We start from the raw sequence: 14,630 nt of genomic DNA on the forward strand, positions 1-14,630 counted from the left end.
TGTATTCTACGGGAATTCATACGATTACGCAAAAAATAAGAAAAAAAATGTTTAATTGGCGCATGATTTAAGGCCTATTTAGGTGGAGAGCACTGCCCAAGGAGTTATGACGGACGAACTGTAGACAGGAACTTCGCTGCGAGTTAGCTAGGGAGCTGGTCTGCAACGAAGTTGACTTTCGATTAAGCGGATTTCTACGAAGCAGGAGTTGACTGGCGGCTGTCGCCCTCGTGTGTTTAATTAAATAACTCTTTCACTAACACATTCTGGGTCTCCGTTTATTATTTTTTTTTGTGTGTATAGCTTAACTAAAGCTATAACTGGTGACTCCACAGAAGAACAACAACTTTCGCTCCGCACATCCAAGTAAACAAGAAATAAAAGAAACATGGCAAGCGATCACACTACAGCACTGAGGGTACTACAATTCTGGTCGAAGAGGGCTGAGCTATGGTTCGCGCAGGCCGAAGCGTAATTTAACATATACAAAATAACATCAGACCTAACGAAATATTCGTACGTAGTAGCGGCACTAGATGAGGACACGGCAACGAGGGTGCTGGACATTTTAACCCAACCCCCAGCAACGCACAAATACACCATGTTATACGTTCCGGCAGAGCAACCAGGAAGCGGCAGTCAAGATACTGGAGGACCTGCGGCAGTTAGCGAAAGCAGCCGACAAACATTTTTTATTCAGTGGTGATATGGTCAACGCCATAGGGTCGGCCCCGAGACATGGTAGAGTTAAGCAAGAGACCTGTGTTTCTACCACACAAAGTTCAGGAAAAAGACTACGAAGTGCAAACAACCATGTAGCTTCAGGATTCCTTAGCGATCAACCCCAGGAAACTCCAGGGCCGGCTGTCATTAACTACCCAAAATTTGCAAACTTTAAAAGCTATTAACTCCTTATTTATTGATTTATAGCGAAAATGAATTTCATGTCAATGATTACCATGCAAAACTACACCAATACATCAAATGTAAAATCAATTGAAGAAATTGAAAAGTGACAGCCAAATAGAAAAGATCCCAGAAAATTAATGGTGAAATATGCGATCGGGAATGACTAATGTCTTCTTCAACAACTGGCTGTTTATTGTTTTGTTTGTAAGCATTTCTTTTTTTTTTACCACAAACTACAAAACTTGCTCGGGTGAGTTTGCTGACTGACAAGATACGATTGTAATTCAGTTATGAGAACTTTGAAAAATATAAAGCAGCTTTGCTGACATACTTGACAAGAAGCTTGGTTCCTCTTTAGACTCAATACTAGTCCAACAGATTAAAATAGAACAACGGCGTTGGCGGAATGTGCTTGATCGAACGTGTCGTTGCAGTGATAGACATTCTGACAGAATGTGGTTGAACTTGGAGAGGTGATAATGAAACTTTTGGATAATAAAACAATGGCAGCTAATCTAGTCTTAATGACTTAGCTCTTTCTGACCGCATAAAATAAAATAGAAAGCAGCTGATTTGGTCTCCTTCATGCTGCGTGCTCTAATATTAAATCATCCTTATGTGGATCAGTTAACAGTTGATTTTGATGGTACTGAACTTGAAATAAATAGAAACGGCTTGATGTCGAAAGTGCGCAGAGAAAAGGAGATCGAGAAAAAAAAAAATCAAGTGATGGATTTGCATCTGAAGTTTATGAAGAGCTTTCTTTAAGAGACATATTGCCAGTGAAATCATTCGTTCCTATAGTAAATGTCTTTATAGCGATTTGAACAGAAGAGCAACAGCTTAGGTCTATGCGACAGCGCATTTTCGTTTTTAATTGGTTTAAAACTTTCAGAGACACAGCTACGTGGAGCAGTCGAAACATTGATTAAAGACTATCTAAATGTATTGATATTTTTACCTTACAAGTGAACTGTGGCATTTTCGTGCAAATTCATTCTCTTTTCTTGGATAATTCTGCTACCAAGCAGAGTTATCCAGAAAAGAGAATGAATCTGCCAGCGAGACCGATGTTAAATGTTTCTCCATGACTTGATGCAATTAGTTTTTCCCTAATATAAAACAAAATTACGACTATTCATATTTCTGATGGTAACGTATTATTTAGGAAAAAGATAATTATTACAGCTAAAGAGAATTAAATTAATTGAGAACCACCATGTCTCAAGGTGAAAAAATACTGTTTACATTTAGCATCATCTTTTACTTGTTTCAATCATTGGACTGCAGCCAGACAGGAGCACCACCTTGAAAGCCTGGTACTTATTTTATGGGTTTTCTTGCCGAACTGCTATGTTACAGAGCATAAAATGCAATAGACTGCACAGCTTTCCACTTGAAGACACAATTCATGATTTTACATTTTAAAAATTAAGAAAGAACATGTTTCAAGTTAGTTAAGTTTTTATGTGCTATTAAATTATTAAAAAGCATACGTTTTTGATTTTTATCAAACTTATAACTTTTTAGTGAGACGACACTCAAGTTCCATATAAATTAGAATCTCATCAAGCCTAACTCCAGCGTGGGGAAGTGCTCATGATTTTACTAACCCTCCGTGTCTTATGAGATCTGAGCAAAATTGTCATTTGTACATGTTGGGTAATAAATTAACATACACATTTATTTATTTGAAAGAAAATTACCAAAGAACTTTTTTCTGTTATGAAACCATTTGTAGGGAAGAAAGAGAAAAAACCCCCAACAATGCAGCACCAAGTGCCTCGATTGCTCGCACCCCACAAGGTTCAAAGAAACCTACTGAAACAAGCCAGCACCCTCGCAGCGTTACCACGGGCGATGGCGAGGCTAAGGCGTTGGGAAAGTCAAGCGCCGTCACGGGCATCACTTGACACCTCGGTGAGGCGAGCTGCCAACGGTGACAAGAACTTTGCGGTTAGTAGCCTAGTCCCTCCGAACGTCTCAAACGCCACAAGTTGGAAGAGATAGTTCAGTCAGGTCCCAGTATTTCAGGGTTTTCGTTCGTTCGGCTACGGAAGCAGTGACCCTCCCATTTATTTCAGCATACAGGATGCGGGAGGGAGCAAAAGAATCGCAGACTGTGACATCCCAAATGAGACATCTGTTTCTAACCCAGGGACAGAGGGTAAGACTATCTGGTCTCTTCCCATTACTTCTGGATAATCCCGCCGGCTTCAGAACTGAGGGGATATTAATCTGAGCCAGGACCCGCTTAATGACAATAAATATAATCTGATTTTTGAGACTTGGTATAGCTTATTGCTGTTGTTACTTAGCCCCTGTCGGCTTTAAATGGGCAGATCAATGATGAAAGATATTCTAGCTCTGACTACCTTGTTTTTCGCGTTCCACCCTCACCCAGACATTGTATGTAGAACCATTTTATCGAATGTGCTCCCCACCCACGCCCCTTTTAAAAGAAATAGAGCGATATAGGGAAATTTGGCTGCTGACCCAATGGGTTCCCTGTTAACATGATTTCCCTATTAACATGTTCATAAATAATTATTTTACCAAGACAACACCTTCATGGGACACCAGAGGGAAAAAAGGCAAATTCGATCCTCGAGTATTTGAACTCATCAGCAGTCAGTCCCAACTTAATCAATCGTTGTTTGTGTAAAGGCTGAAAGACCTGTTCAATGATGCATAACGGACGAGTTTGTTATATCTCCATGGTAAACAAAACGTTAGTTACACCAATTAGTTCAACGAGGTAACAAGGCGGTGGTTCTCAGGTGAGAGAATAGAAAACTATAACTTTTCCTGTTGTCTTAAACTGCAAAACTGGCGAAAATTGCACCAGTCGATCAGGAGGGAATCATTATAACCAATTCATTAGTGGAAAAAACAGAAAACAATGAAGCAGAACAAAATACAGAACTATCATCGTCTGTTTGCCGCGACGAAAACAGTGGAGAAAATTCACTCAGTTGTGAACAAGTATCTTCCACTACTGCTATACCGCCAGTAGAGGAAGAGAGGGGGGAATATAAAGTCAGAGCAAGAGGAAGTTGTGATAATGACTATAAGCGGACCTTAGCGAACGGAGGTCTTCAGGCACAGCGTAAAATGGAAATGGAAACACTGGTTTCTGGAGATAAAAAGGACTCGCTACCTCGTGATGAAAGTATAATTAGTGCAGAAGCTCTTAATTTAACTTTACATCAAGTAAGTTACTTCCAAAATACTTTGTTAACATGAAGAACAGCAAGAGATATTTGAAATATAAATTGAGAGAGAGAGAGAGAGGGAGAGAGAGAGAGAGAGAGAAAGAGAGAGAGAAAGAAAGAGAGAGAGAGAGATATGAAGGGAAAACGCGGGTGAGACGAAAACAACTTGGAGAGAGGTTGATCGAGATGGATTCTGAAGAAAGAGAGAGAGAGAGAGAGAGAAAGAGAGAAATGAAATTGTAACGTGTGTGATTACATGTGGTTATTTCTTGATACGGACTAATAACGAGATTTTTCTTTTTTTGTACACTGATATTTTGTTGTTGACAGTTTCATATAAAATTTCCTTCAGACTTTCGAAAGAAACTAGAAAATAAATTAACTCCATTACCCCCTAATTTCCAACCGTTCATCAGACCTACCATGTTACGGTTTTACTTTTCTCTAGATCCACTCCAATTTTATGTATGTAAAAATAACATGTAACCTATTTTAGTGGTGCACTTAGGTGCGGGTTGAGATTTGGCAGTATGAAAGTAACAATCGCTTGAATTTAAAGATCCCTTTGGTTTCATTGTGAAATTCCTTTTAAACAGAGTTAAATATTTAAGCATGTATACTCCATATGAAAATACAAACGAGAAAAAGAATACTGACGCTACAGGCTAACCTAAATATTTTATTAGGATTTTCTTTCTACCCACGACATATTAACTTAAATATTTACGAACTTCACAAATTGTTCGTTAGTCTTATATTCCGAACTGGTCATATTATTTAAATTATTTACCTATTTAATTTTTATTGAAGGTGTTTCGAAATTCTATATCCTTTTTTTTTCCATCGGAATCTGCTTACATTAGTTATTTTAGCAACATCTGCGTGAAGATTCAACCCAATTGCGATTTTTAAAAAATTCTATAATCGATGTTGGTAGAAACCTAAAATATTTTTATTGTTATACTTGGGGATGGTCCAACATACGATTTCACATCAAGAATTTTGCAAAACAAATACATAAACGTAATAAAATATTTTTCTTATCATAAATATCTTCACGTCCATGTGCCGTCTGTAACAAGAATTAAAATGGTTCTATAGCATTTTCGTCTCGTATTTAGTACAATCACCTTATTGGTTTCCACATTAATGAAATTATTATTGAAATGAATTATTTTTTTTTTAAATAATAAGGGTTGAAGTATGTTATATGTAATATATATGTAGTAGTAGTATGTAATATGTAATTTGAAATATACAATGAGTCAAATTCAAGATGTATCGACGCTTCTGGCGTAAATTTGACGCTTCAATAGTGTAGCGAAGGAACACCCGCTTTTTCAGAAATGTAACTACAAAAATACACAAAATCTCAAAACAAGCACGTGAGAGAGAAATAGAGAGAGAGAGCTGTCGTATATGAAAAGCTACAGATATTTTATTTGACAGTCTATTAAAGTTGTTACTGAACAAGCACCTGCATTGAGAAAAGCCCGACACAATTGAAAAGCAACTTGCAACGCCTAAGCCGTCGTTTAAAAGCTTTCTGTTTACAGAAAATAAGAAAATTACACAAAGGGCTCCTGAGTGCAACTTATAAATAGATAAATAAATAAATAAATAAATCATGAAGTAGCGATAACTTAAACATTTTACCGAAAGGAAAATATTACATCAAATTAAGAATGTTTTAATTTTATGAATTAAAAAAAAAAATGGAACAAAAAAAAAAAAAAAAGAAAATAATTGTGTGCGTGTATGTGTAGGTATATATATATATATATATATATATATATATATATATATATATATATATATGTATGTGTGTGTGTGTTTTTAAAATTATTTTTTTCTTTTTATACGTACACACACACACACACACACACACACACACACACACACAATATCCTTTCTAATTTTGACACAAAGCCAGAGATTTTGAGGGGCGTGGGAAGGTACTTATTTTATCGACCTCGAAAGGATTAAAGGCAACGTCGACCTTGGCAGCATTTGAACTGAGAACATTAAAACCCGATGAAATGCCGCTAAGTATGCTGTCTGGTACACTAACGATTTTATCAAAATCTAATGGTTACCAGTGTGTTTCTGTCTACCAACCTCTGAGACCAGGGTTCTGTCATTATATTTGAATTTCGCGGAAGTATCCCTTTCTACTATAGGCACAGGGCCTGAAATTTTGGGGGAAGGGGATAGTCGATTTCATTGATTCCAATGCACTACTGGTACTTATTTTATCAACTCCGAAAGGATGAAAGGCAAAGTCGACCTTCGCGGAATTTCAACTCCGAATGTAAAGACGGACGAAATACCGCTAAGCATTTCGTTCGGCGTGCTTACGATTTTGCTGATTCGCCGCCTTATTTCATGGAAATATTGTTTTCAAATTTTGGCACAAGGCCAGCAATTTCGGAGGAAGGGATAAGTCGATAAAGTCAACCCCAGTGCTTGACTCGTAATTATTTTATTGACTCTGAAAAAAATGTATGGCAAAGTTGACCTCCTCGGAATTTGAACTCAGAAAGTGCTTAGTGGCATTTCATCCGGCGTGCTAAAGATTCTGCTGACTCGCCGCCTTATTGATACCCCGTTCAGTGGGAATCATAAGTTGTTCACCTTGCTAAATACTAGCTATCTATAAATTGTGTGTGGAGGCGCAATGGCCCAGTGGTTAGGGCAGCGGACTCGCGGTCATAGGATCGCTGTTTCGATTCCCAGACCGGGCGTTGCGTTTATTGAGCGAAAACACCTAAAGCTCCACGAGGCTCCAGCAAAGGATGGTGGCGAACCCTGCTGTACTCTTCCACCACAACTTTCTTTCACTCTTACTTCCTGTTTCTGTTGTGCCTGTAATTCAAAGGGTCAGCCTTGTCATGCTGAATATCTCCAAGAACTACGTTAAGGGTACACGTGTCTGTGGAGTGCTCAGCCACTTTGCACGTTAATTTCACGAGCAGGCTGTTCCGTTGACCGGATCAACTGGAACCCTCGACGTCGTAAGCGACGGAGTGCCAACAATAAATTGTGTACAGTTATATGATATATTATTCCTTAAATGATAAATAAGAACTATATTACATTCTCAATACAGTTTACTACAAGTGATTAACTATGAACATATGCTCTTATACTAGCACATAGTGACGGTGGTTGAAGGGAAGGCAGTGAAGTCAAAGGTGTTGATGGTGGTGGCATCAGATGTCTGAATGAATGGTGTATGTATGGCAGTTGTGGTGGCGATTGTGGTGGTACTGGTGATGGTGAGGGTTGAAAACAATCAACAGAAAGAGAGAGAGAGAGAGGAAAAAAGTGGTTAGACAGGAAAAAAAAAAATTGTACTGACCACTGAATGGGAAGACGAAAATTGTTGTTTATCATGCAGCTTTGCAATAAGTTCCAAGTGGACAAATCATATCATTGTTTTGATGAAAAATGTTCATTGCTTGAAAAATACAGTCCAAGTTTAATAAAATTTAATATGTATTCAGTGCATGAAGTGTCATTGTTGGGCCCAAGGCCCAATGAAGAGTCCTCCACAGGAGTCAGCTTAAAGGCCGCCCTTTTGGGTAGCTTTTAAGCTAGTATATATATATATATATATATATATATATATATATATACTCTTTTACTCTTTTACTTGTTTCAGTCATTTGACTGTGGCCATGCTGGAGCACTGCCTTAAGTCAAGCAAATCGACACCTGGACTTATTCTTTGTAAGCCTAGTACTAATTCTATCGGTTCTTTTGCTGAACCGCTATGTGACGGGAACATAAACACACCAGCATCAGTTGTCAAGCTAGGGGGACAAATACAGACACACACATATATATATATACATATATACGACGGGCTTCTTTCAGTTTCCGTCTACCAAATCCACTCACAAGGCTTTGGTCGGCTCTAGGCTATAGTAGAAGACACTTGTCTAAGATGCCACGCAGTGGGACTGAACCCGGAACCATGTGGTTGGTAAGCAAGCTACTTACCACACAGCCACTCCTGTGCCTGATTAGAATAGACCCATCTTTAATTTGTTGCTGTCTGTTTGAAGGTAATTTTTAGCAAGGCATCCTTCCAGATTCTTTGCCTGCTCTTGGAGTATGAGGTCCCAATATTCACTGTGGAGGGCTTTGACAGGAGAGTCAGAAATGCCCGGGACTTCCTTGCTGCGATGGGCTTCTTTCAGTTTCTGTCTACCAAATTCACTCACAAGGCTTTTGTTGACCTGAGGCTATAGTAAAAGACACTTGCCCAAGGTCCCACACAGTGGGACTGAAACTGGAACCGTGTAGTTGGGGAATAAGCTTCTTACCACACAGCCATACCTGTGCTTATATATATATATAAATATGGGAACCCGTGAAAGAGGTAGCCCCAGGAAGACCTGGGATGAGGTGGCCAAGCACGACCTTTGAACATTAGGCCTCACCGAGGCAATGACTAGTGACTGAGACCTTTAGAAATATGCTGTGCGTGAGAAGACCCGGCAAGCCAAGTGAGACTATAACCCGTGGCCTATGCCAGGGGTGTAGCCAGCCCACTTATGCGTACCTTTCTTTCATTGGACACTAAACTCTGCTTGCGAAGACCTGTTGAGGCAAGTGAAATCAAAATCATATCAAATTTGCAAATTCGATGACTGGCACCCGTGCCAGTGGAGTACTAAGAGCACCATCCAAGTCATTTGACTGCTGCCATGCTGGACCACTGCTTTTTATTGAACAAATCAACCCCAGGACTTATTCTTTGTAAGCCTAGTACTTATTCTATCGGTCTCTTTTGCCGAACTGCTAGATTACAGGGATGTAAACATACCAGAATTGGTCGTCAAGCGATGGTGGGTGGGAGTGGGGACAAACACAGACACACAAACATATACATACATACATACATACATACATATATATATACACACATATGACAGGCTTCTTTCAGTTTCCGTCTACCAAATCCACTCACAAGGTTTTTGGTTGGCCTGAGGCTATAGTAGAAGACATTTGCCCAAGGTGCCATGCAGTGGAACTGAACCTGGAACCACGCGGTTGGTAAGCAAGCTACTTAACTCACAGCCACTCCTGCACCTATATATATATATATATATATATATATATATATATATATATATATATATATATATATATATACATATATATATATATATATATATATACATATATATATATATATACATATATATATATATATATATATATATACATATATATATATATATATATATATATGTATGTATGTATGTATGTATGTATGTATGTATGTATGTATGTATGTATGTATGTATGTATGTATGTATGTATATATGTATATATATATATATATATATATATATATATATATATATATATATATATATATATTTATATATAATAATTGAACAAGGAGACGAACTCTCAGGATGTTGTTAAACCATTTATATCTTGAATTCTTCTACATATGTTTGAACAAATGTACACTAAAATCTCCGGCAGGATAAATTATGGTCAGCAATGCATCAATCTCTTCAGGAAGGAAATAAATAATAAACTCATCAAGCAGACATGTTAACAGAGATAGAAAGTCCTATAAAATGTTACATATTTATATTCATATGTACACTTAAGCAACGTTTAGCTACCTTGTAATTATTCCCATGGATTTTTCCTTTAAATTGTAAAGTCCCTTTCTCTCTCTCTCTCTCTCTCTCTCTCTCTCTCTCTCTCTCTATATATATATATATATATATATGTTTATATATTTTGGCACAGGCACAGACAGATGCAAGTGTGGCTGTGTAGGTAAGACACTTGCTTTCCAGCCTTAGGTTAACTCCCACTGCAGGACACCTTGGACAGGTGTTTCTACCATAGCCCTCTCCATCATTTATGAGAAAACAAAATAGGATCTGCTTCTACATAATTTTTCTTCCTTGCTATGGTGTTAATACTAAAATATGGCTATCAGTTGGAATCTAGGGAGACTTAGTAGCATGTACTATGCTTTTCCTAATTGTTTAAGGTCTCTAGGTCCCTATTCAGTTTGGAACAGACATAGACACCTTTTTGATCTCAAACCTTTGACCTAGTGGAACACCCATGATATGATAGCTGGGAGAATAGAGGAAAGCACCAGCACTGGGCTTGTACTTGTTTACTGCTGAGTAACCTGTTGTAACATGAATTGAAGTGCCTTACACAAGGACACAAAATATTACCCAACCCAGGAACTGAACTCACAATCTTAAGGTTCTGAACCAAAAATTCAAACCTTTGGAAACTGTATTAATATTATTGACTATGGCAATGCATCCCCTATTTGATCAGTGCAGCCCTCTTCTCTATCAGTAGGTGCTTTCTACATGCCAACTGCATGAGCACCAGTTACGTGACACCGACATTGGCCATAACTATGATCTCACTTTAAAAAGTGCTTTGCTTTTCATTATCTAATTTTCAGCTATGTCATTCTATAATTTGAAGAAGGTGTGGCTGAAAAGTATTTCTGTAAAACACACGTAGCCAATGAGTTCTCTGTAATTATCTTAACAAACCTCTTATTTTTCATAATATTGAGAAATGAGTTTGATTAAATCCCACATGATGAAAATGTCAAACTTTGTTGTGAATGTCTCAACATGACTATTCTTAGATGTTTTCATTTTAAAGCTCACTCTTTCATGCTTGCATGGGTCAGATAGAATTTGTTGAGGAAGATTTTTTTTACAGCTGGTTGCTCTTTCTGTTGCCAACCCTCATCTCATCCCAAGCAAAGTAATATTTCCCCTTGTCCTAATTTGGAAGGTGGTCTCATAAGACATGTTTTTACAAAAGATTACAAATGGACAACAGCACTTGTATGACAGTGATATTTATTTACAATTAATGCCCTGTCACGCGCGCGCGCACACACACACACACACACACACATGCACACACACGCACACGTGCACACACATGACAGGATTTTTCTGGATTCTGTCTGCCAAAAATACACACAAGACTTTGGCCTGACCTATTTTATAGTAGAAGACACGTGCCCAAGGTAATGTGCAGTTAGATTGAACCAAGAGCCACACAGTCATGCCTGCACATAAATTTGAACTGCTCTCAGTTTCATGCTGTGAGAACATGATGGTCAAACATGTTTTTATACCATGTGTTGTGTTTCCAAGCAATTTTAACAGACTTATATATACAACATGGCTGGTGTTTTAAAAAAAAAAAAGAATAAGAGAGGACAGGTGTTTGCATGTATGCACACATAAGCGCGCGCACGCACACACACACACAAACTATCAAACAGAGAGAATGAATGCTCAACACTGTGTGTGTAGTGCAGAAATGTTTTGTAGTTAAGAAGTTAGAGAATGAGCGATGAAAAGAGACGATAAAGTGAACATCATATAGATGTTAAGTATGAAACTTTGAAAGTGACAATGGATGGTGAAATGGATTATGAAGCTTAATGATGGTTCGTTTTGGTCCGACAGATATCTAGGTGCAATCTATAAAAGCAGTATTGTATACATAACTTGTCTTTATTTTCTCATTCAGTCAGCTTTTGTATATGTCATGTTGTTGCTTAGCCCCAGACTCGAACAAATTGAACAGAACTATTAATGAAAGGTATTCCAGCCATGTCTATTCTATCTTTATCTCAGACAATCTATATCCAAGACTATATTAATTAATGTGTCAGGTAGGCACATTAGATGATGTACTTTAAGTCACCTGCCATGAAAAACTGTAAATAAATATATATATAGATATACTTAACATATTATGAGGTGAATAGACATCAACTGTAACTTGAAGCATCTCTAGATAAAAATATGATTTTATTCTTTAGCTTAATGGTGTTCAGCACTTGTGCATGGGGAACAGAATATCCTCCTCCTCCTCCTCCTCCATCACCCCACCACCATTGTCATTACCATCGGGGACGTAAACACACCAGCATCGGTTGTCAAGCGATGTTGAGGGGACAAATACAGACACACAAACATATACACACACATACATACATATATACGACAGGCTTCTTTCAGTTTCCATCTACCAAATCCACTCACAAGGCTTTGGTCGGCCCGAGGCTATAGTAGAAGATACTTGCCCAAAGTGCCACACAGTGGGGATGTACCTGGAACCATGTGGTTGGTAAGCAAGCTACTTACCACACAGCCACCTCGTTAGCAAAAATGCTAATTTCATTAATTAACGATTAATGGATTAATAGTTTGATGCCCATGTTTGTTAACTACATCATTGTTGTTGTTTTATTGTCATTTTACTTGTTTTTGTCATTGAACTGGAGCAAAGCTGGGACACTGCCTTGAAGGATTCAGTTGGACAAATCAACCTTAGAAAATCTGGTACTTATTCTATCAATGTCATTTGCTGAAATGCTCAGTTCAGGGACATAAATGAACCAGCACTGGTTATCAAGTGGTGGTGGTGGGGATAAACACATGCACAAGTACACATATACAACAAGCTTCCACATAGTTTCCGTCTACCAAATTCACTAACAAAGCATTGGCTGGCTCAGGGCTGTCATAGCCCAAGGTGCTGCACAGTGGGACTGAACCCCAAACCACATGATTACAAAGCAAGCTTCTTAATCACACAGTTATGTCTGTTCCTGTTAGAAGTACCCATGCAAAATTATCCAGTTATTTTTTTAAAAAGAATTATTTAATGCTGTTGAAATCTAATCATTCTCTGTGTTTTAAAAATGTTCTCTTTGCGCATATATTTATCAATTAGGTGGTTTGTGATAAAACGAGGCATTTAACCATTGCATTAAACTTATATCAGTGATTAAACACTGAGGAAGGAAACTACTCTGTGATTAAATGTTTGATCAATCTATTTCAGTAATGGCGAGCTGTCAATATCATTACATCTGGTGTTTGCATTCATGATTGCTTATGGTCTGCCACATCAATTATCATACAGGTCATATCCATGAGTACAGTAAAAGCAATGAATGTATTTAATAGATGTGAATTATACAACTGAATAAAAAGTTGGCTAAACAGATGGTAAACAATATTATTTCATAGAGTGAATTAGCAGAAACTGAGAAAACTTGTGATGTTCTGCATCAATAAATAGTACTGAGTTGGCCAAAAAGTCCATTTGACTCTTATTGACACTAAACTGCAAGCACTTTTATCAGTACTTCAGTCTGTACCTTGGACATGCAAGCTTCTTAAATACTTGACATTTCAATATAGTTTGAAGTGAACTTGTAATGAGACAGGCTGTTTTTTGTGTGCTTGAGATTACCCTGAAAATGGAAAACCAAAACAAACATTATTGACACCACATGCTTTTTTAAATGCAATTCACTTCAAACCCCTTAACTATTTTGTTAATGTATTTCTACTGAAAAACACTGCCTTTGTTTCAATTAAGTTAGAAGATAGTGAAGAATTTAGTAAAATAACTTTGTCATTTTTAAGCTGGGGCTTAGAACATGAATTAACATGAAATCTTAATGGATAGCTTTATTTTGGATTACTTTAAAACAGGAAATTTGTATCAGGGTTGTACAGGCTAGTATCAAAAGGATTAATGTTAATCAGTTAAATACATGGTGTTTTATTGTGGCTAAGGAATGTCATTATGTCAATATTATTAACACACATATTGGTTCAATTCCACTCCTTTATTATTGGTCAATTGGTTAAATATCCAGGGTACAAGGCTAAAGACCCCCTTTGGTCATGAATGACCATGGCATTGCACCTAGAAAGTTACCCTCTGAGGAACAAGTCTGGGCAGGTTGTTTGTAGAAGACCATCAGTTGCCCATGCATACCAGCCTCCCTCCTCCATACCACTGATGTTATCCAAGGGAAAGACAAAAGCTGATACAGCTTGGTACCAGTGATGCTACGACTCATTTCTACAGCTGAGTGAAGTGGAGCAATGTGAAATAAAGTGTTTGCTCAAGAACACAACACACAACCTGGTGCAGGTGTGGCTGTGTGGGAAGAAGCTTGCTTCCTGACCACGTGATTCTGGGCTCAGTCCCACTGTGTAACATTTGGGCAAATGTCTTCTACTAGAGCCTAGGGCTTCCCAAAGCCTTGTGAGTAGATTTGGTAGATGGAAACTGCAAGAAGCCCATTGTATATGTGTGTGTGTGTGTGTCTTTGTCTGTTTGTCCCTCACCACTGCTTGACAACAGGTGTTGGTTTGTTTATGTCCCTGTAACTTAGCATTTCAGCCAAAGAGACTGATAGAACAAGTACCATGCTTAAAGAAAATATAGAACTGAGGTTGATTTATTTGACTAAAAGTTCAAGGTGGTGCCCCAACATGGCCACAGTCTACTGACTGAAACAAGTAAGAGATAAAAGATAAAAAAGCAATTTGTTTTTTCTCTTTTCTAGCCTCAGGTCCTAACACTGGCTCTATAGAGCATATTGCTTCTGTGAGGTCCATGTCATTAATTCTGATCATATACAAAGTGATTGATTGTAAG

The 14,630-nt window shown here is 37.8% G+C and overlaps 1 protein-coding gene across 1 annotated transcript in view; it reads left to right on the forward strand.

Annotated features, from left to right (window-relative positions):
- The first annotated feature begins 3,643 nt into the window (after window positions 1-3,643).
- Window positions 3,644-14,630, forward strand: part of LOC106871015 (transient receptor potential cation channel subfamily A member 1 homolog) — a 66,634-nt gene continuing 55,647 nt past the window's right edge. Inside the window, exon 1 of the mRNA XM_089347645.1 lies at window positions 3,644-4,122. Within this exon, the coding sequence (XP_089203771.1) occupies window positions 4,024-4,122 (99 nt within the window). The 5' untranslated portion in view covers window positions 3,644-4,023. The remainder of the gene's footprint in view (window positions 4,123-14,630) is intronic.

This window comes from Octopus bimaculoides, chromosome 2 (genome assembly GCF_046866305.1).
Source record: "Octopus bimaculoides isolate indiv1 chromosome 2, ASM4686630v1, whole genome shotgun sequence".
In the NCBI taxonomy this organism is placed as follows: Eukaryota; Metazoa; Mollusca; class Cephalopoda; order Octopoda; family Octopodidae; genus Octopus; species Octopus bimaculoides.